Below are 21,792 nucleotides of genomic sequence, written 5' to 3'. Positions count from 1 at the left end.
TTCAACCTCAGTTCCTATAATACATCTATAACACACTGTGTACACAAAATAGTTGCACTCAGGACCTTAATGACAAAAATGTCCCCATTGAAACCCATTAAAACCCCAATGTTTGATCCCAGTGCCATTAAAGCATAAAATCTATTTTCTGTTTGCTGTATCATAGAAGTGAAAAATAATATGAATATATAATATTTTATGGCAGTTTTTTGACAGACATTTTTGTCCTCGAAGGACCTCTGAATAACTTTTTTAAATTGACACACAAGGTTAAATTATTACAGTACACGTTGCTACAACCCTTTTAAATAATAAAAAGCTTTAAACCAAGCGTAATTTTAGTGTTTAACAAACAAAGGTGACTGTCATAATCTTTTATTAAGATGGATAAAAATATTGAAAACACAATAAGGTTCTAAACATTAACATTGGTTTGTGCATTTTAACAGCATTTATTAGTCTTGGTTATTGTAAAAAATAAAATAAAATACTATTCGTCATTGTTCATGGTAGTTCATAATTCATTAACTAATGTTAATTTATACAACTTCTAACGTATTATTATACAACATGAAGAAATTAACATTAGCCAAGATTAATAAATGCTATAAAATAATTTTTCATTGTTAGTTTGCGTAAACTTCTGGGTTTCTTATCTTAATGCATACAAGCATATGGTAAAGTGTAACAAACATCTCAAAATGCTGATGGTCTGTCATCTTTTTGGATTTAGTTAGAATCCATTGTGTGCAAAAATGTTGCATTCAATTCTAAAATGACAAATAGCCTTACTCTTCAAATTAATTTAGTGAGTGCTGTGTGACCCAATTAAACTGCATGATTTGAGGCAATAAATTAAATTGCTAACACAACAGACAACATATTTACTTCCCCTAAATTACAGGAAGTGACTTCCTTAATGCAAGCAAAGATAGAACTCATTCGAACAAAAGAGAACCCCTCCCTTCCTTGGCAAGTTTTGTTCCCTACTAAACATGTTTGAAAGCATTCTGGGACATATTTCTGTATACTTGCGGTTCAGCAACAAATTAGATTCATTCCACTCAAACAATGTGACTTCATGAGCAACAAAAAAAATTTCCATTACTTCATCAATTAGGCCATAGTTTGCTGCATCTTAATTCCGAAGGAACAGCGAGAGGGAGAGAATGGGGAAGCCACAAATTGTACACCTGTAAGACGCACTTTAAAAGGAGATGTGCTTTGAGACCAAAGTCCTTAAATACCACAGATGAGAAATCTAAATATCAGACAGTGGTTAAAATACAGATCTTAAGGAAGTGAAACCAAAGACCCAGTCTAAACTTAGTGGTTCACATAAACAAAGCCGTGCGTTCTCAACTCCGCAGAGAATTGACCGATTTGGTGAGAAACATATAATTAAAAAAAAGACACCCACTGTGTTTCTGTTCCTCTGTGGAATAAAATATTATACACATTTAATGAAAACAAATTTAATTAAGAAAAAATTTCAAGTCTCAATACGTTTTACATTACGTAATGAAGTCATTCATAACGCCATGCAAAGCAATATTCTCCAGAGCTGAGCTTCAAGAGTTTAACTACTGTTAATTTGCTCAGGAAGCAGATTGTTGGCATAGGCTACATCAGCTGTCACAGGATCAAAAGTCAATACTAAAATTATACTTTAGAAAAAGTAATTCAACAAGTCATTGTTAAGAAACACCAATTAGTGCACATTTGTTGGCAAAATGCACAGAGGATGAAGAATGACAGGAAGAACCCATTTAGTGAATTGAAATCTCTATGTGAAACCAACCACACATATCACTTTGATACTTAACTATAAAACCGACAATCATATGACTGGCACCCACTTCTAAAAATCCAAAACATGTACTGTTGTCTTATAAAAGAAAAATATAAAATGTGTTTGAGACCTAGTCTGAAAACTTCTAACACTTAAGAGGTTTTTTTTTTCCACACTCTAGATACAGTAAATACTGTATTTTCTAGATTTACAGATCGAAAATGGTTTCCTAAAACCAAACTTTCAAGACCTGTGTAGAGACCTTGGGTTTTTATAGAGTTGCTTACCTCTTTGACATGAAAATGACTGAGCTTGTTTACATGGACACCAGAAAGCTGCTTTAGGCTGAAATGCAGCGTTCCGGTTTACTTGCACTTATAAGCAGCTTTTTCCACAGCAACTTAATTTCCCTGTGACTCTTGTGTAAATAACAAACATGGGATCTGAGAAAGACTCCGCTATTTTATTCCTGTTGCTTCACATTATTTCTTTTGCGGTGTTTGTTTCCTTAAATTTTTATCTTGACCTGCAGCATTACGTTGAATACTTGGGTTTACCTCTTATGTCAAACCCCCAATGTACTTGAGTGCATATACGCGGATGTTAGGGACAGTCGATATTTTAAATTGGTGTGTATAAATAGGTATATTTTATAGTGTATGTGCTTTGCCCACTGTAGTACCAGAAATGTTGAATTAGTTCCACTGTGTTAACATGTTGATATGATGTATGGCTCCATCCCATGATTTTAGTTATCCGCTCTGTTCATGAACATGCACATTCTTCAAAACCTGTAAGAATGCCGCTTATGCGTTTACATGGCCAAATCAGCCATGTTTGCTGGGAGAAACCAGGGTGTTTTAAACTGCTTTCTCTTAGTCTCTTAAACAGCATTCTCGTTTACATGATGTTTCAGAACACCACATTAGCAAAAACCCTGGAATAATGTATTTTTAAGTGCATGTAAATGTGCCATATAACGTTTGACAATCTTTAACAAAATCTTTGACAAAACACCCGACCAATCTTTTACCCATCTTATTAATCATTTTAGGCTTAGTCCTGCAAAATTTGCAATCAAAGGCATTACAAATTTAATTCAATTTGCTGTCCCAATAGGTCTTTGCTACGCCATTAAAACTGGTCTACGGCACACTAAGAGTAGGTTGAGCAAGTAAATGTATTTGCATAACTGCTCCACACTGTATAGGTCAGGTATGATATTCTGTCACACCATTGGCAGGTTTGTCAAATCATACAGCTCATAACTAATAAGTTGCATGACCATGAGGTTGGATCACTGAAAGAGATAATTTTGCATGAAGATGACTTCAACATTTCTGAAATTAAAAACTATAGGGAAGGAAGTTCCATATTACATTCCTTGCTTTTATCTAGTGTGTAAAATAGAATACAGGCTTGAAGTGAAGTACAAACCATTCTTTTTTGGGCCTCTCCAAATAACAGCATCATCTGGACTATTGAGCAGGAAGCCAATTGACATGACGGCCAAGTTGTCCTCTACATACTAGACAGAGAGAATACATATCAATATTTGTATATTTGACACATAACATGTCCCTGATGTTTTCATCACCATAGAGAGTTTAGGTTCAAATGTAAATGAATGTAAAAGGGAAAGTGTATTTCAGGTGGTGTGAATGGTCACCACTTCATTTTGACATAAATCAAAACTTTTAAACATTTTTAATTACCATTTTGCCTTCACTAGTTAATCTTCAATGTTCCTGTGGTGTGACATTTCAATGTAACCTCTTAATTTTTATGAGTTCATAAAAGATGCATGCATGATAATAATAATGATCAAATATTTAGCAAAATGCTGTTGAAAAATATCATGTCACACCATAAGACACTTCAACTACCCATTTTTTTTATTAAAACACACCCATATAAAGGCATTGATGAGTCATCAGTATACAACCACATCACTACAAGGCCCATCAGATTATATAATGCAAACTGGTCTGATAATGTGTCTAAGTTAAAAGACATTTTAAAGGAACTTACCACTGGGGACCAACCAGAGCCACTCTGATGAACCTGCAGAGATAACAAGGATAGGAAAAAGATCAACTTTCCAACATTTAGCAGAGATTCTGAAACAAACAGGTTGCATTTGCTTTACATGTGTTTGAAGCCTACAGTACGGTGACATACCTGCTCTCCCTCCAGCCCCATTATTTTTGGTATTGATGGCCCACAAATGTCTACATCTAGCAGTGCTACCTAAAACAAAAAAAAACAAAAAAATCTATGAGTACATAAATTGCCACAATATTGTTCAGTAAAGACACTTTTACGTAGTGTGTCTTTTCCCTTATCAATATAATGTCACTGACTTACTGTGGTCCTCTGCAGTACACTGAAGTCACCACAAGATTTCAGTGTGGCACAGATCACACCTAGGTGAGACAGCAGTTGTTTGACATGCTCTGACTCAGTTATTATGCAAGATAGCTGCACCATCATTCAATTCCTACATCTACATGCACAGACAAAAAAAACACCTCCAATACAAGTTTTGGCTATTTTAAGCTTGTTTGTGAATTTCAATTCTATCCTGCTGTGAAAGGAAACATGACATATTCCATTGCACGCATGATTTGAATGACAGCTCCAGTGCTTTGGTCTCTTAAATCTTGGTGTAAAGAACAGTGAATATATTATACCAGCCCTGAATCATGGTTATATGTGAACTCTGGCCAGATGTCAAGCAGAGCTTGGAGATAAGAACAGGTGCACAATCTTTGTGTCTGAGTGCGTCAGCACGACTCATAACACATTCATGGTTCTCTGGAATACTCGATTCTGATTGGTCAATGGCACCATCCAGTGGTCAGATATTTCTCTGTAGCAACCGCACAACCCGGGATTAAGATGTACAAGACGTACAGTATCTGGATTTTGCGAGCCGTCTCTCCTGCTTCTCGGCTCACTGTGTGATCTCTACAAGTTAGCTAATAAAATTATTTCAACTCAAATCAATGTTTCATGTGCATTTATTTATTTATTTGGCAAGTAGTCTTGTAATAGGCTGAATATTGAGGAGTCAGATGATCATTTTTAGAAAGTAAACACCAACAGCACTAATACAAACTGGATGTTAATTTGAGCTGTTCAGCGATTTCTTCTCAAATTAAATAATTTCAATGCAAATCAATATTGTATGTCCATGTTTTTATTTGGTTAGAAGCCATGTAATAGGAGGGATAATGTACAGTGATCGATCCTGTCTGTCTGTCTGTCTGTCTGTCTGTCTGTCTGTCTCTCTCTCTCTCTCTCTCTCTCTCTCTCTCTCTCTCTCTCTGGAACAACTATCAGAGGGCTGATATTCCTTGCCTTTGTAAAGGAGATCATCAATAGGCCCCCATTGGCTGCTGCATGCCCACTATATTATATTGCAACAGATGTTTAAATTATCCAAAGATGAGTTGTGTGTAGACCAATCAGTAGCATACAATATGAACTAAATAGAAATATAACAGAACTACCAGACGTACTGATGATTTGCTTGTTTGTATCCATCTAAGCCTATATTTTTCATGCAACAGAGACATGACTTGGCTAAATGAACATGAAGCAGTACAGAAATATCAACAATGGTGTGATAACTTGCTTTTTAAAATGTTTGGTCTTAATGCCAAATTTTAGACTAATAAACAAATGATCTACTTATCCCAACTTACATTTAGCATTATCTGTCGATGATTGAACTAAGCATTGTGCTCTTTAAACACAGCCTCCAGTGTGGTCACACTCAGAAGCTGTTTATTTCTTGCTCTGTTCCTCTGCTTCCTGAAGGAAATTTACTGAAGGCAAACTAAGGGAGTAAAAGAAGCAAAGGAGGTCAAAACTTCACAAAATATTCCAAAGGAACAAAGCAGATTCCCTGATCCTCTCTTTCATTCTCCCCCTCACTCTCTCAGGAAATGGCCTCTTGGCGAGCAAGGTTGCAGGGGAGGGTAAGACTGTGGCAGCAGAAGTCAGGGATTCTTCCCCAGAGCTACAAGGGAAGTCACACCACTTCCTCTCAGAGTCTGAATACTTTTCCTCTGGCAACCACTCTTCTTTCCAGTACTTCCCTTTTTCTTGGTTTAAAAACACAAACATACATGCCTTATTTGGCATCCCTAAATGTTTGAAAACCAGTGGCAGGCAGTGCATTTAAAGTCTAGGCCTTTAGTGTGATTCATGGCATTAAGAAAACTCAGTTTCACAATGAAGACGACTCCCTATGCCTTTGGGCATCATACATTATGTCGCAGCTAACTAGTAATACAAGTTGACATTTCCAAAAACACATCCACGCATGAAAGTCAAAAGTTGAAACGACACTTAATGCTTAAGCAAGCCTAATTTGAACTGCATGACTGTTTTGTGAAATTAAAGTCTCCAGAACAGACATTCAAAAATCAGAATTTTTCATATGAATCTACCAAGGAGGTCTATAATACCTGGACAAATCTATCTAATAATATCTATGATTTAAATAAATTTCATTTCGTCAGGGTACACGGTTATGCTGCGTTCAATTCAAGCTGGAAGTGGGATATTCCTACTTGATATCTCCGACCATAAATACATTCCATTACCCGATATACGGAACTGCAACACTCCCGTTGGCTTAGCAGGGTTTGACTCTCATTAGAGATGTCTCCTAGCAACCCAACTGATAAACAATGCTGCAGCACTAGCATTTGTGCTTCAGGTGATTATCAAAAGAGATAATGTTTTATACACCTGTTTCGGCAGGAATTTGTTAAACAAGCTTTAATATCATGTAATGTGGAAATGAACTCATTTGTTGATATGTGAATGTTTGTCATTTACTTTGTATATCTCCCTGAGTGTCGACATGTTTGTGTGACATCATGCACCTGCATCTCGGCGAATTCGGAGTTGAGAATTTCTGCACGAGCCTACAAGTTGTAATTGTGACTTCAAGATGCACTCAATTGCACTTTTACAAGTAGGAAGTTGTAAATTCAGACTTTCCGAGTTGACTGGAACGAAGCACTACTTTTCAAAACTTGATCTGACACTGAATGCTCCAGCAGCCTAATTTACACTTAGAAAACTCCTGATGTTGCTATAATACAAAAAGCACTTTCCAATTTACTTGAAGTGAAAATCAGTCCTCCTTTCCTGTTTAATAAATTAAGCAATCACACATTCATGCAGAACATCTCGTGTTTGTAAATCCATAAGGATCTCTTTATCAACGGCGATATTGGCAGCGATGACAGCTTGATTTTACTCTTTTCGCTCTTGAATTACATACATTACTTAAAGCATGATTGCATCATTCAAGACCAGCTAAAAGGCCTGGACCAGGACATATCCTAAAGATCACACCAAGAAAACAAATAAATCAATCTGATTGGCTGATGAATCTGACAATTTGATATTAGATGCACATTCATTTGCACTGTTGAGGGTTTCTGTGAAATTACGAAGGCCTGAGGGGGTGAGGGACGTGATCCTCTAATGAAAATAAATATGCATAGCAAACACATTTTGGATAAAATAGTATGTTTTTTATGATAGTTCACTATTTTTGATCAATGCTTTTCAGTATCAAAAGGGTTAAGTATATTTATAATCCAAAATTCTCTTGCTTCGTCCACCATCTTGGATTTATTTTTCCACCAAGCTCATCGTTGTGCATTCTGGGATCGCCTACCCAGGGAAGGATACATACAATGCTACTTTAAAATTGACAAAACGAGATATCTTAGAAGGCATTAATTCACCAAATTTTTAGACCCCAAATAAAGTTAAAAAGAAAACAAATTTTTATAAACGCATCTCAAAACACCAGAGTTATGTTTCATTCATCATGCTGCATTGTGCTGCGTTCTGAATATGGACTTCATGTGACTCTTGCACCATTAAACATGATTCCAGGTTGTTTCCTCCCCCCAAAGTAAAAACAACACAGTTTCAGCACTTGACAACTTTTGTCCGGTGTGCATATTTACATATAATTATTAGTCAAGTTCAATGCCATTTTATTTTTATCTATTTAAAAATCAAAGTACCCCGAAGAGGTTTAGCTGCCTCGTGGAAATGTGAAGCTGAGCACATACACATTACAGTGATTATTATTGTTTGACTTTAATGTGAGATTGTATCATTTGTACATCTGTGTATTGTGCTATTTAGGCTCATCGCTCACTGTGCAATTTATTTGCTGCTATTTTTAGTAGTGTTTGAGAATTTAATTGCAATAACTGTTATTTATTCCTGTGTCCGGATGAAACACGATTATCCGTTATGTTAAAAACGGTCACTGTGCACATCCTTAGACATAACTTTCTCTTCCGGAGATATAACTGATTCTCCTCTGCTGACGTATGCAAGGCCGCACTGCAGCTTAGTCAGTTTTAGTCAGTTTTAATCCTCCCCATTCAAGACGCTTGTATACAAACCTAGCGTCAAAGCAGCTAATGCAGAGATGAAGAGCTGTAATTTCAGCTGTTCCCTTCCACAAACTACTTTGGTTATAGGTCTGCTGGCTTAAATTTACATTTTGATGGAGCAATAAATGTAATAATTTATAATAAAAAATTATTTTAAAAAATTATTTGCGGTCATGTTCGAGACATTTCACGCCTGAATGCTTCCAGAGGTGATCACTACTGCATACAATGCTAGTCAGATGTATCTTAAGTTTGTTAATATTTTCATTGCAGGACTCTTGGGATGTCCAGCATGAGTAAGTGTTATTTTTTTCCACAAATTGCAAGATGAGCCTCTTTACATGTAATGGAAAAAAGAAAGAATGAAGAAAGTATTTCCCTTTCGATGAACCCCTTACACAGAGGATAAAAACCATGTGGATTAGTGGATTAGGCAGTTAAGAACGAATGTCTTAGCAGCTGAAGGTTGCAATGAATGGGCCTCTCTTTCATAAACGGAAAACGTGACCAAAACCCAAGGCATACAACAGGATGTACCCCCTGGAGCTCCTGATGCTTGTTAACAGCCCTCCGGAATAAGAGGTGTCCAAACTTTCGACACAGCAGACAAACGGGAGTTATCAGCACACAGGCTTGAGAGGAGTGTGATGTTTGGATGGAATCTATCACACTAACACAAACCATTGATGCTTCAACTGTCAACAGTGTGAGCCAGTGTGCACACACAGGGTGCAACTCTCAATTGGGATGACCACAAGAGTCTTATTTAAACCAGAGAAAAATCCTTGATTTTATTTTGCAGGCACAAGCATCCGATTACCAGTGTTGGGGAGTAACTAAATCTAAAAGTACAGCTGCTACTGTACTACCCTAACTACAGTGACAGTTGCTCAGCTGTTTTTAAACTGTAGCTTTTCCAGTAAAAAGCTATTTTTTCCAACAAGTTGACAAGTTTATCAAGAGTGAGAAAATGCTACATTACTAAATTCGTCATGTTGTATTGCACACAAAACTTTACAGCCAAGCAAGCTTAAGTAATAATCAAACACTTTATTATGTCTTTTTCTTTCAAATAGCGCTGGGAAGTCTGATTTATTTTTGTAAGTCAGTTTGACAGTTCATTTAAATGAATTGGTTAAAAAACAATTAACAGATTAATTTCAAGTATCACAGTTTTGTTCCTGGAACTCACTGCATGACATATGAGATCTTTTTGCAGCATATTTAACAATATTTTTTAATGAATCAATATGCTGTTTATATCTCATCTGGATGTTGTTTAGTTGTACTAATAGAGTAAACTTAGGTTTGATGCTTTCACCCTAAATATTTATCCTTTTAACTGAATCATATATGTGAAAATTAAATATCTAAAGAATTTTGCCCTCTTATACAGTTTCAATGTTGCTAGCTGTGTTTTGTTAACTACTTTTTCAACATGGTAGCTTGGATGTTGTTGAACTTACTTTAAATTAGCTTGTAGCTAGACAAACTACAGGTTTAAAGTCCTGTAGCTTTCCCAACACTGCACATTCCTATGTACACCATATGGTTACTAACCACTGAGAAATAATAAGTCTCTGAGAAAAAAAAAAACAAATGAAGAGAAAAATACCAATACAAATGCACACAACAGCCATCAAATGAGGGAAAGAGAAAGAGAGATACGAGAGAAAAAAAAGCATGACCTATACCTTTAAAGACCTATTAGAGATTGCCACACACTGAAAGCTGAAGGCCTTATACTCTATTCCTTGTGGCTTTATAGATATCAGTCGACAATAGAACGTTTCACATTGTGGAAGTCCCCAAGCTAAAATATTTAATTTGTTTGAGGGTTTGAAGATTACTTCAGTCAGTAAGCCGCCAGAGGCTACACAGAGACTGTGGTCTGCACACTGACAGCACTTCTGTGGCCATAGTGTGTTGAGACGAGATCAATACATCTCTCCCCAGTGCACTGGATCAGAAAGAGTCGCAGCAAGAGCCATGCTCTCCTCAATAAACCCAGTAAATCTGTCCCCTTCTGCTACATTGCCCTACACTTTCCAATACACTAAAAATAGCCAGCTATTTCAGATGGAGAAATATTATTGTGAAATTGTTGGCTCCGATGCTGAGATATAAACAAATGATTTGCCCCCGTTAGCTGCTATGTCAGTGATTTAGCCAATTTCAAGGTTGTGGCTGGTTGAGTTTCCTATTTTGATTAAAACAATGGTTTCATAGCCAAAGGTGTCACATTTAAAATGTCTAATGTGATTTTGGAAATATAGTGAAAGATTGGAAAAGTGATTTCACAGTGCTGTAAGGCAAAAATGATCTGAACTAATCAGGTGGAACAAGAGGCTACAATGCAAATATTATATTAAAATGAAACTCTTTGTATTAAATATATTTATTTGCAGTAAATGTTAGCAGTCAAACCTGTAGCCCATCTAAAATAATTGACGTTTCTGACAATGTGCAAAAATGCCTTGCAAACAGGGTTCCAATGTATTTCCATGACAACTCCATTGCTTTCTTGTCATTCGTACTTGAATAAATATGGTGAACCAGTAAAAAAAAAAAAACAAAAAAAAAAAAATGTAAATGACCATGTTATTATAGGGACATTTAGGGATTATTAACTTTTAAATGTATTTCTACCACAAATAAAGCATTGTATTCACTAAATATTTTCTTTTAGAGCTCACTTGACTTCATTCTAAATCATTAAACGTTACGATGCCTTGAAATTTGGTCTCAAACCAGCTTCTTTACTGGTAGTGAGGTGTATTCATACAAAAACATTTACTGTATGGGAATAGTTCACCCAAAAAAAAAAAAAAAAAAAAACTGTCTTATCATTTACTCATCCTAATGTCATCCCAGATATGTATGTCTTTCTTCTGCAGAACACAAATTAAGGTTTTTAGAAGAAAAATTAATACTGACTAGAACTCATAAGGTCCATAAAGCATATAAATGCAGCATATAAGTAACCTATGCGACTCCGGTGGTTTAATCCATGTCTTCAGAAGTGGTATGATGGGTGTGGGTAAGAAACAGCTGGTGTGGGGGAAGTTTTGATAACCATTCACTTGTATTGTGAGGACTAACAGAGCTGAAATATTCTTCTAAAAATCATAATTTGTGTTCTGCAGAAGAATAAATCTGGGATGGCATGAGGGCGTAAATGATGAGAGAAATTTCATTTTTGGGTAAACTATTCCTTTGAGGCTCTTGTTGACTGGTTAGTGAGGCAACAAGTTGCCTTTAGTTTTATACACAGCCAATGATCCGGCTACTGTTTCAATGTTTTTGGTTTCAAAAAGTTTACAGCTCAAAATTAAAAAAAGAAAATTTCCCCGACTGATAACGGTCCTGATCATTTAACCTTTTTAACAGGAGCTCTGTCATAACTAATTATATAATTGTTTTTAATAATCCTTATTACATTTTTGTGATAACCCATATTGTAGGTGTAAATAAACTTAAAGTGACAGTCCTTTGTTGCTTTTTCATTAATGATTATAATATTCTATAATGTTATAATATTTTCTTCAACAATGCATCATATTATAGTATCTAAATATTTTATTTAAACTATGATCCCTGCCTTATTATGTTGTTGGATGTTTGTAATATTAGCAAAGTCCCTATCAAGGAAAGTCGGTCCACTCGGTGGCAATCTATAGAATGCTCCCGGACAACTATTTTCAATGGATACAAGCGGCATGCAAGTACACCTCCCATCTACTTGAATGAGGAAAGTCCAAATCTCCAAAAGAGTTGGCCAAAATTACAAACAAAGAACATATTTCAAATCAGCAGTAAAATCTGACAACAATGGCATCATAAAATGTGCTTCTTCACGCTACAAAAAAAAACTATTTTTAGGCAGGTTCAGCTAATGTGCATGTTCTAAAGTTAACTGGCACTTTTTCCTGTAAGGCGGGATTTCCTTTTCTACATTCACCATATTGAGTGTTCCAAATTCTCCCATTCAGTCTAAATAGTCTCTGCATCAGTCTAAATAGTCTCTGATGTTAGTACCGTTTTCACTTGTTCCTGCCTGGAGCTTTAATGAGGACAAAAACACACACTCTAGGACACACTTCTCTTCTAAAAAACACTTCTAAAACAATACGCTCTTTAGGTATGCATGCAAGTAGCATGAATAGATTCTGGAAATACTTAATCCGGGGACATGGGACTTGATCCGTAACCTGAATATAAGATGTACTATCAACAACCGTGAAAATATTTTACTCTGGTTTTGTCAAACAAGCCCGATTTAAGCACAAGAAACAACTTTCATGGTATATTAAATATGTTCTTTGGAAACCAGTATTTTGAACATAACGTCTCCTAAACTACCGAGGGATTAGAAATGTCCAATCGACATTTCAGAATCTCCCTGGAAATAGTAGGTTATCCGGGTATTTCTCACTTACTGTATTATGAATACTGATGATTTGGAAATACTACTTCATTGGCATACTTTTTATGTTTTTGGTATCCTAGTAGGGATGAATGGATATTCGGATACCATGACGCTCTCCTGTGAAGGAAGCGATAACGTCTAAACAGGTGCTACCGTAAATGCAGTTTGTTTGGGAGTTAATTAACTTTAAGCATTATTATAATAATGATACTTATGTCCGGCGGAGACTGAGAGGCAGACAGCGTGGACAAAAATAAAGACCGTCTTACATGATGCTTTCCCTTTGCTGCATAAGAAACAACACATACACAAGCTTTTCATATTCGCCATACCTCGTAGCATAACACTGCAGAATAAAGTTTGCTGGCTTACAACCTGAGGCCAAAGTTACCCACACACCCATGATGACAGTAAAGTTGAAGTCTTAAAGAAGCTGCGTTGGTGATCGGTTTATGTGATCAGCCAAATTATGATACCACCGAACGTGTCTTAGAAAGTGAATATCGGTTGATCTTACATCAAAACAAAGAAAAGTCAAGCGGATCCTTAAGTCAATTATTAATATTAAACAGCTGAAGCATTTTAAACCTCCACTTTAATTTGATTAGATTCCAGTTAATATTCTTGGGCGGTGTCAGACATTGTGTGGGAATGCTTTCCTCTCACGCAAACTTCCCGAAACTATGGATGAACAAACCAACTACCCATAACAGAACAGGTCAACAAACGTATCTGTTAGAAGACGGTACAAACAAAGAAAACCATATTTCACAGATCAGGCCTTACTGAATCATACTTTGGCCTAACACTGTTAGTGGTAATAATTAATGGTTTTTAACACAACTTTGTGACCCAAAGTACAAAACTGCCAGTCAAAGCACTATTATGATGAATTTTCCGATTAAACTAAATAAAGAAATATGAAAAAGAGTCTAAACCATGCCCAAGACTAACAATGTCTGGTTGAACTGGGTGTTCATGGGTAGGGCTGGGCAATATATATGAAATATTAATATAAATATTTTGTTGGTGAAATTTAAAAGGTGCACTCAGTAATTTTTCCCCATTAAAAAAAATTTTACTCCTAAAGAAACGAATTGTAATTTTGAAACATATGTAAAAATCATGAGCACTTGCTTGAGATGAGGACTCTAGCCATATCAGTAACATTATAAAAGCTGTTTTATTGTACATGGGGCAGGGGCACCCTCATGGGTGCTGCCATATAAAAATCACAAGACCAACTGAATACTACTCACTTAAATCGCAGTTATTGGACACTTTCACTCTTGTATTAACTGAATCATGGCTGATTGTGAATAGTGAATTTCAACAAATGGTACCTGTAACTGAAAACTATTGATTTTAAATGATGCATCATCCACACCACTAAGCATCACTTTAAGTCTAAATCCAAAAAAATAACGGAGCACACCTTTAAAGCGACATTGTAAATATTATAATGATTTTTATATTCTTTTTATTGGGCCATTAAGTTCCCTAAAGACAAGAGGCGAGTTTCACATTCCACCTTGTCTCGTGATTCACAAGTTAAGAGAGCATTATCAGGGGTTCAATCCCGTAGGGTCGTGATTTCGCACACCCGGTCCCTAATCAGGCTAATCAAGCCTCAGAGAGGGATAAAGGCTGACTGGAAGCTGCAGTGCGACAGAGCGAGAGAGATTTATGGACAGCTGTCCGACACTTTTGGGTGTTTGTCTTCTTGGTTCAGTTTATTATTAAAATATTATTTATATTGTCAAGCCAGTTCTCGCCTCCTCCTTTCCCTGTAACCCCTTTACAGGGTCCAAACACCGAAGGTGCTGGAACCCTATTGTAATTGTACTGAATCTCATAAATGTTTTTCTTCCCTAAAAGTGTCTGGGCATCAGAGACCATAGGTTGTGGACACAACAAATTTGGCAGGATGATCCCAAATCCCCCCACTACTCAGGCACACAAACGCAAACCCATCTGACCCTAGGTGGTGTTATAATAAACACTTTTACGTTTTGACTCATATTTTTGCTACCGTAAGAGCTACAATGTTTTTTTCCTCTGATTCCTTGCGTATATAATAATATATCTATATTTGTTCCGCCATTTAATATTTTTTTTTTAAACCTACTTTATTGAACTTCTCCTAGACCGCTTATCCGATCAGCATGCAATTTTGTATAAATCATCTACAAACCTGACAAAAAGTTCTCAAAAGAATTTCGATACGTCAAATCGTTCCAAAGATATCAACATTATAATTCCTTTGGTTTAAATCGATTTGAGTAATTGATCAATATCTACGCACTCCAAATGTATCCAAACTCGGCACACATAGTCAACAGGACATTTGCAAGATGTCAGCTAAATTTCGTACAATTCCACCCCTAGGGGTTTACTACAACTAAAAAACCGTCATAATTTACAGCCGTTTGAGTGACAAAGTTCAAATTAAATTTGCATCTTCTTTGGTTCAAATGCTAACATATTCTTCGATTTAACTGATTCAACAAATTAACAAAAATGGCTGCCAATGGCCAATCAAATTTCAGCACCTTATAACTCGCATTGGAAATGGCAGAGGGTTATGAAAATAATACTCAAGCAGGGTGTCAGCTCTAAGCCGCATATCAAATTTTGTGACAATCGACCACACGGCGGCGGTTTAATTAGCTAATTCGCGTTTTTGCTCATAAATCCGGAACCATATAGGCTACAATACAAGAAACATTTTTTTTTATCACAAATATGTTTTGGAAAAACCTACTTTTTCAAACTCGTCCTAGGCCGTTTTTTCAATTCACACAAAAATAGCTATACATCATCTACAGAGCCTCCAGACAAAAATTTGGCATTTCAAATCGTTCTGAAGATATAATCAAATACATTTTGGGCTGTGGCCCATAATAACTAATTGGCCTTGTATCTTGTGAGAACAATTTTCAAACTTGGCAAAACTTTAAAAGACATGGAAAAAAGGAACATTCTGAGGCCACATGCAAAATTACATCAATTTGGCAGAGCTAAAACAGAAGAAATAGCCATTTATACAACTGCATTTTAAGCTATTAGAAAGGGAGATAAACTGGCTGTTTTACTGTTTGTCCACCAGAGAGAAATATCTTTAAAAAAACACTATTAAAAACATGAAAACAAAGCTTAGGGATTTAAACCCTATTCAGACAGGATTGATTTTATGCGTGTATGTGGAGGAATTTAATATTTACCAGAGCATCAGTAATTAAAATTGACTTTTTAGACAGGTGCACGTTCCCGCACTGGTAATACAAAAATAGAACTTGTTTAATCTACTATAAAATGGCCAGTAATAATATGCCTTGGTGATATTAATAGCCTGCGAATTGACACATTGGTAAAAAAGCAATATGCCAGAAAATGTAAGACGCTGCTGAGTTCACTCCACGAATCTACATAAGATTTCAAGCTGGTCTCTCTACATCATTATTCAAAACTATTTGCATCCATATGACCAAAGTTCATAGTTGTTTCTTTTTCCCTGAATACAATTTAATTTAATAATATTGCGATTATAGACTGTGTGCATCAACCACAAACCATTCGGCTCCGCAGATAAGCACAACAGTAACGGGAGAGTTTATTCGTAAAATGTCAACAAACAGCATGAAAGATGAGCTCGTGCTCTTTAATGCACAACTGGGGAAAAGCTGAAAATAATAATGAGACAGCAGTAAAGGAGAAGCGGGTGATGTTTTTATTTTAAAATTATTTTTTGTCTGCTACTTCCCAATGTCTTTCACTCCTCTTGCACTCTCTATTTCATTGGCTGTTGTTTACTGCCGATCTCTCGCTTGTCGGCATGAGTGTGCACACCTGGCATCTCGTAAAACAAATTTCAAGCAGGTGATACTTATACTAGCAGAGTAAACAGATGGACCAGCACGTAAGAGATGCTTGATAGCAGGGCTGCTGCAGAGTTTTTAAAATCAAATTTAAGACTTTTTAAGACCTTTTTCAAGACCTGAACAAATACAATTTATACTGTTTCCCCATCCCAAAACAAACCAACACAATCTCAAATTTAATTATGTATCACAGACACACACATTCAACATGGTCTTAACATTGCTTATCAGTAAAACAGGGTAGGCTGAAAGTTTAAAATACTCAAGACATAATTTCCAAATTTACATCACATTAAAATTGGTTTATGTACCATTATATAAATAAATAAAATTAGAGGTCGACAAAATATTGGATTTTGCCGATAAGATAATGTGTTGAAAGAAAATAAATTAATCTAAAAATAGCATAACTTTTAAGTTTAATGGCTGAAATATACCGGGGACTCTTATTTTGAAATGTTTGCGCTTCACTGCAAACCACTTTACACTGCTCATTCAAACAGATAAGAGAAATAAAATACAAAACTCCTATAATAATCTACAACATATTACAATATAAACAATTAAAAGTAAACATTGTTAAATTTCATCAACACTATATTATCATCCAGCATAATGCAGAAATACTTAATTTGATGATGAATTTTGGATATTAAGATTTTCTTGAGAACATGTGAAATACTGTAAACCAGGGGTCAGCAAACGTTTTGACATGCAGTGCCATTTTTTATTTTCACGGTCAATCGCTGTGCGTGACGAGACTCGCGCTGTGCATGCAAACCATTCGTGCATCACAAGCTGATCAACTATTTAGCTCTTTTCGATGAATCGTACCTGCAAAATCCTAAAACTTTATTTCCATTTATATATTGAATAGATTTTGGAACCCCACAATGCGGGTTTATGTTTTCTCTTTTAATCGCTTAATGTAATTTGAGTGTGACGATGGTTTAAGGACAGTGTACCTGTATGCTGGGTTGGAAATCTCAAGGATTAATAGTGGTGCTCTAATTACTATATGACATGTTGTTCGGAAAACAAAAAGAAACAAATTAAACACGGAATGTGGGCAGTCATCCGCACAGCCTGACCGAAGCAAAGTGGGAACGTTTACTCGTGTGATTAACCGAGTTAATCACAGTTTGTGATGTGTGAATGACTTTTTGTTTAGCCGTTGTGTGATCATGAGGAAGGATTACATCATGATGTAGATTGGAATGCATGTGCAGAATTTATAGATATAAAATAGTCTAGCTCTCTTTCCGTTGCTTGCATGCCAGTGATTACCCCTCCGCGTGCCAATGCTGGCACGCACGCCAAAGAATGCCGACCCCTGCTGTAAACAATTGCATTACAGTTAATAATATAAAACCTCAAATAATATAGTACTAATAAACTACTTATCAAATAAAACAATTAAAATAATAATTATAATTATCACTTAAATTGTGACCTAGGCTAATGTTTTGACAAATTATAGTTGCTTTATTCTAATCTTTGACGTCAGATTCTTAAGATCCTCATAAAAGTACAGAAGTACAGCATTCTTCCTGACATTCTTCAGGCTTACCTCTTTGGAGTCATCACTAGCTAATGCATGTGATAAATGTGCACTGAATGTGCTCTTCCCAACACCCCCTTTGCCAGACAGAACTAGAATCTTGTGCTTCACAGATGTCATCTTCTGCCTGATTTCCTCAATGGCTGTAGTGGGAAAAAGGAGGTTACAGGCTTAAGACTTACCCTGAAACAACAAGCTACATAAAATCAAAAGCATGTTGGTTTTGTGCATTATCACCAGTAAGGATCTCTTTACAACATATTGGACCGGTTACCCTTGACTTATTCATGAGTAGTTTACTGGACCTACACTGGTTTTTATAGGCCTACAAATTTAAATGGGCATATCTCATGTACACACATCACTGACACTACTTTTATACAATGCCTGTCCTGATCATAACAAGCAATAACATTTTGTCTTTTAATAATATAACAAGGAACATTCAAGATGTGTCAGTATCAAGTTTGTTGTCAAAAGTTGAGCCTCTTTGCTCTTGTCTTTTAATGTGTTTCAAAGCAGCATTTTTTGCTGCATTACAGCATTACAAATCCTCTTAAATGTTATAGCTAATGAGAAGAAAAATACTTAAAGATTATTATATCAGATCATTAATAAACATATCAACATGATAGGTTCCAAACTTTTTATGCAATTAAAAGCACATCATAAAGCAGATATACAGTAGCCCCAAAAGTATTTGGACACTTAAAGGAGTTCAAGGTCAAAGGGTTCAATACAAGTTAAGCTCAATCAACAGAATTTGAGGCATAATGTTGATTACCACACACATTTATTTAGACTCGTTCTTCCTTTTCTTTAAAAAAAATCTGGGTTACAGTGAGGCGCAGTGAATGTGAATGTGGTCAAAGCTTACTTTTTCAAAATTATAGCCACAAAACAAAGAATATGCATGTAAACATGATTTTGGTGCGATATAATCACTTACTAACCTTTTCTGTGTAAAGTTATGGCCAATTTAATAACTTCATTACCATGATGATGTCAAAAAACCCTACAACCACTGTAAAAATGGCAATTTAAATAACTTTACAGCTGAAACAAAACACAAGTTAACAGAAGATTTAATGTAACTGCTTTTATAAAATTACAAGCTTCACATTTCTGCTTTTAAACCCTCCAAAAATTGGCCCCATTCACTTTCATTGTAAGTGCCTCAATGTAATATTGATTTTTACTCTCTTTTTTTTCCCAAGAAAAGGAGGAACGAGTTTAAATACATTTTTGTGATTATCAACATTATGCCACAAATGCTGTTGATTGAGCTTAACTTGTATTTAACCCGGAGCATTCTTTTTAAGGAACTGTTCACCCTATATTAATTTACACACCCTCATGCAATCCCAGATGTGTATGACTCTTCTTTTTTTTTCCAGAACAGGAACAAATATTTTTAGAAAAATATCTCCATTTAATGCATGTCAACAGGGTCCAAAACTTTGAAGCTCCAGAAAGCACACAAAGCAGCATATAAATGTAATCCTTAAGACTCCAGTGGTTAAATCCATGCCTTCAGACGTGATGGGTGTGGGTGAGAAACAGATCAACATTTAAGTCCTTTTTAACTATAAATATACACCTTTGACCAGCCCCAACCAGTAGGTGTTGATATGCACGAAGAATGCATATCACCTAACAACAAAAGACGACAAATGTGAAAGTAAAAGTGAAGATTGATAGTAAAAAAAGAACTTAAATGTTTGTGTCTCTCACCCACACCTATCATAATGACTCAGACATGGATTTAACCACTGGAGTCTTAAGGGTTACATTTTTATGGTGCCTTTATGTGCTTTTTGGAGCTTAAAAATTGTAGTCACCATTTACTTGCATTGCGAGGACATACAGAGCTAAAATATTGTTCTAAAATATCTGTTTCTGTTCTGCAGAAGAAGGAAAGCCATACACACCTGGGAAGGCATGAGGGCGAGTAAATAATGAATGAATTTACATTTTGAGAAAACTATCCCTTTAAGCACACTAAACACATGATGCTAAACCTTACAAACTAAACTATTATTTCCCCCCTTTTCTTAACTACATTTAACCAACTAGTTCCAGGGCCATCTTAGTGCATGTATGAGTTCAGCATCCCTTAAGTTCACAACAGAGTAGGAACCACAGGTTACATGATCATACAGTACAAATTAATGTATACCGGGATCAGGGGCTTTGGCAGCACCAGATGCACACATATTCTGATTTGGGCATCCCTGACAGGCAGATGATTTACCAGCCAGGTCACTGCTCGTGCCCGGACAGTCTAGAGAGAATTAAAACACATATAATTAATGAATATACATAAGCAGACATATGTAAAGTTGATCTAAACAGCCACGGTACGCTTAGCTCTGCCGTATCTGACTTTAAGTGAAACTATTATTTAACGACAATATAGATGCACAGTTGCACGCAGAAGTAAATTACCAGTAGACTACACCTTATATATATATATATATATATATATATATATATATATAAGGTGAAAAGCCTAAACTTAACTTTAAGATGTAAAGTTATTTTAGATTCCATGGCATAAATAAACATCTAATGAGGCGTAGCGAGACACAGCGGGTTTAAGGATGGCTAGCAATAGCGAACTGTAAACAATACATGTCTGTCGTCTAAAAGGTGTCTTTTTAAAGCGCCTAATATCAAGCCCTTAAAACATTTATAAGACTCACGCTCTAGTGCGTCACTAGGTACGTCCGTCATCTTTCAAACACGGGCGCATTTCCTGACAGAGTTGCAACGATCATTATATTCCCCGGATAATGAGTCTACTGTCCTGTGTGTCAAAGGTTCCGTTCCGCTATGGTTGCATTCGTTTGGTCTCTGTCGTACATGAGATTTGATGTTAATGTGCTTTTTTGCATGCTTTATTTTGTGAAATAACTTATAGCTAAATCTATTTTGACAAAAATATGGATGGGCGGGGTAAAATGGAAAAGTATGCAGTTGAAGTCAGATGTTTACATACAACTTAGCCAAATACATTTAAACTCCTGACATTTAATCATAGAAAACATTCCCTGTCTTAGGTCAGTTTGTTTCACTACTTTATTTTAAGAATGTAAAATTGGGTAAAAAAAAAATCTTAAAAATCTTATCTTGGGTCAAACGTTTTGGGTAGCTTTCAACAAGCTTCACACAGTATGTTGCTGGAATTTTGTCCCATTCCTTCAGACAGAGCTGGTGTACTGAGTCAGGTTTGTATGCCTCCTTGCTCCACACATTTTTCAGTTTCAGATTGAGGTCAGGGTTTTGTGATGGCCACTCAGCCAATACATTAACTTTGTTGTCCTTAAGCCATTTTGCCACAACTTTGGAGGAATGCTTGGGGTAATTGTTTATTTGGAAGACCCATTTGCAACCGAGCTTTAACTTACTGGCTGATGTCTTGAGATGTTGCTTCAATATATCCACATACATTTAATTCCTTGTGATGCCATCTATTTTGTGAAGTGCACCAGTCCCTCTTGCAGCAAAGTAAGTAAGATCTTTGTCCCCATGTGCACTTGCAAACTATAGTGTGGCTTTTTTATGGTGGTTTTGTTGCAGTGGCTTCTTCCTTGCGAAGCAGCCTTTCATGTTATGTCGATATAAGACACATATTACAGTGGATATAGATACTTGTTTCCTCCAGCATCTTCACAAGGTCC

General features: G+C 36.0%; 1 protein-coding gene across 1 annotated transcript in view; it reads right to left on the bottom strand.

Annotated features, from left to right (window-relative positions):
* Positions 1–20,894, bottom strand: part of LOC127647183 (cytosolic Fe-S cluster assembly factor nubp1) — a 35,806-nt gene extending 14,912 nt beyond the window's left edge. Inside the window, exons 1-6 of the mRNA XM_052131292.1 lie at positions 20,815–20,894; positions 20,289–20,393; positions 18,119–18,252; positions 3,974–4,042; positions 3,824–3,856; positions 3,230–3,320 (exon numbers count right to left, since the gene is read on the bottom strand). Coding sequence (XP_051987252.1) covers positions 3,230–3,320; positions 3,824–3,856; positions 3,974–4,042; positions 18,119–18,252; positions 20,289–20,393; positions 20,815–20,845 — 463 coding nt within the window. The 5' untranslated portion in view covers positions 20,846–20,894. The remainder of the gene's footprint in view (positions 1–3,229; positions 3,321–3,823; positions 3,857–3,973; positions 4,043–18,118; positions 18,253–20,288; positions 20,394–20,814) is intronic.
* Between the last annotated feature and the right edge of the window lie 898 nt (positions 20,895–21,792).

Source organism: Xyrauchen texanus, chromosome 8 (assembly GCF_025860055.1).
Source record: "Xyrauchen texanus isolate HMW12.3.18 chromosome 8, RBS_HiC_50CHRs, whole genome shotgun sequence".
Classification (NCBI taxonomy): domain Eukaryota; kingdom Metazoa; phylum Chordata; class Actinopteri; order Cypriniformes; family Catostomidae; genus Xyrauchen; species Xyrauchen texanus.
The sequence above is the reverse complement of the archived record's forward strand: the minus strand, read 5'-3'. Positions and strand labels throughout refer to the sequence as shown.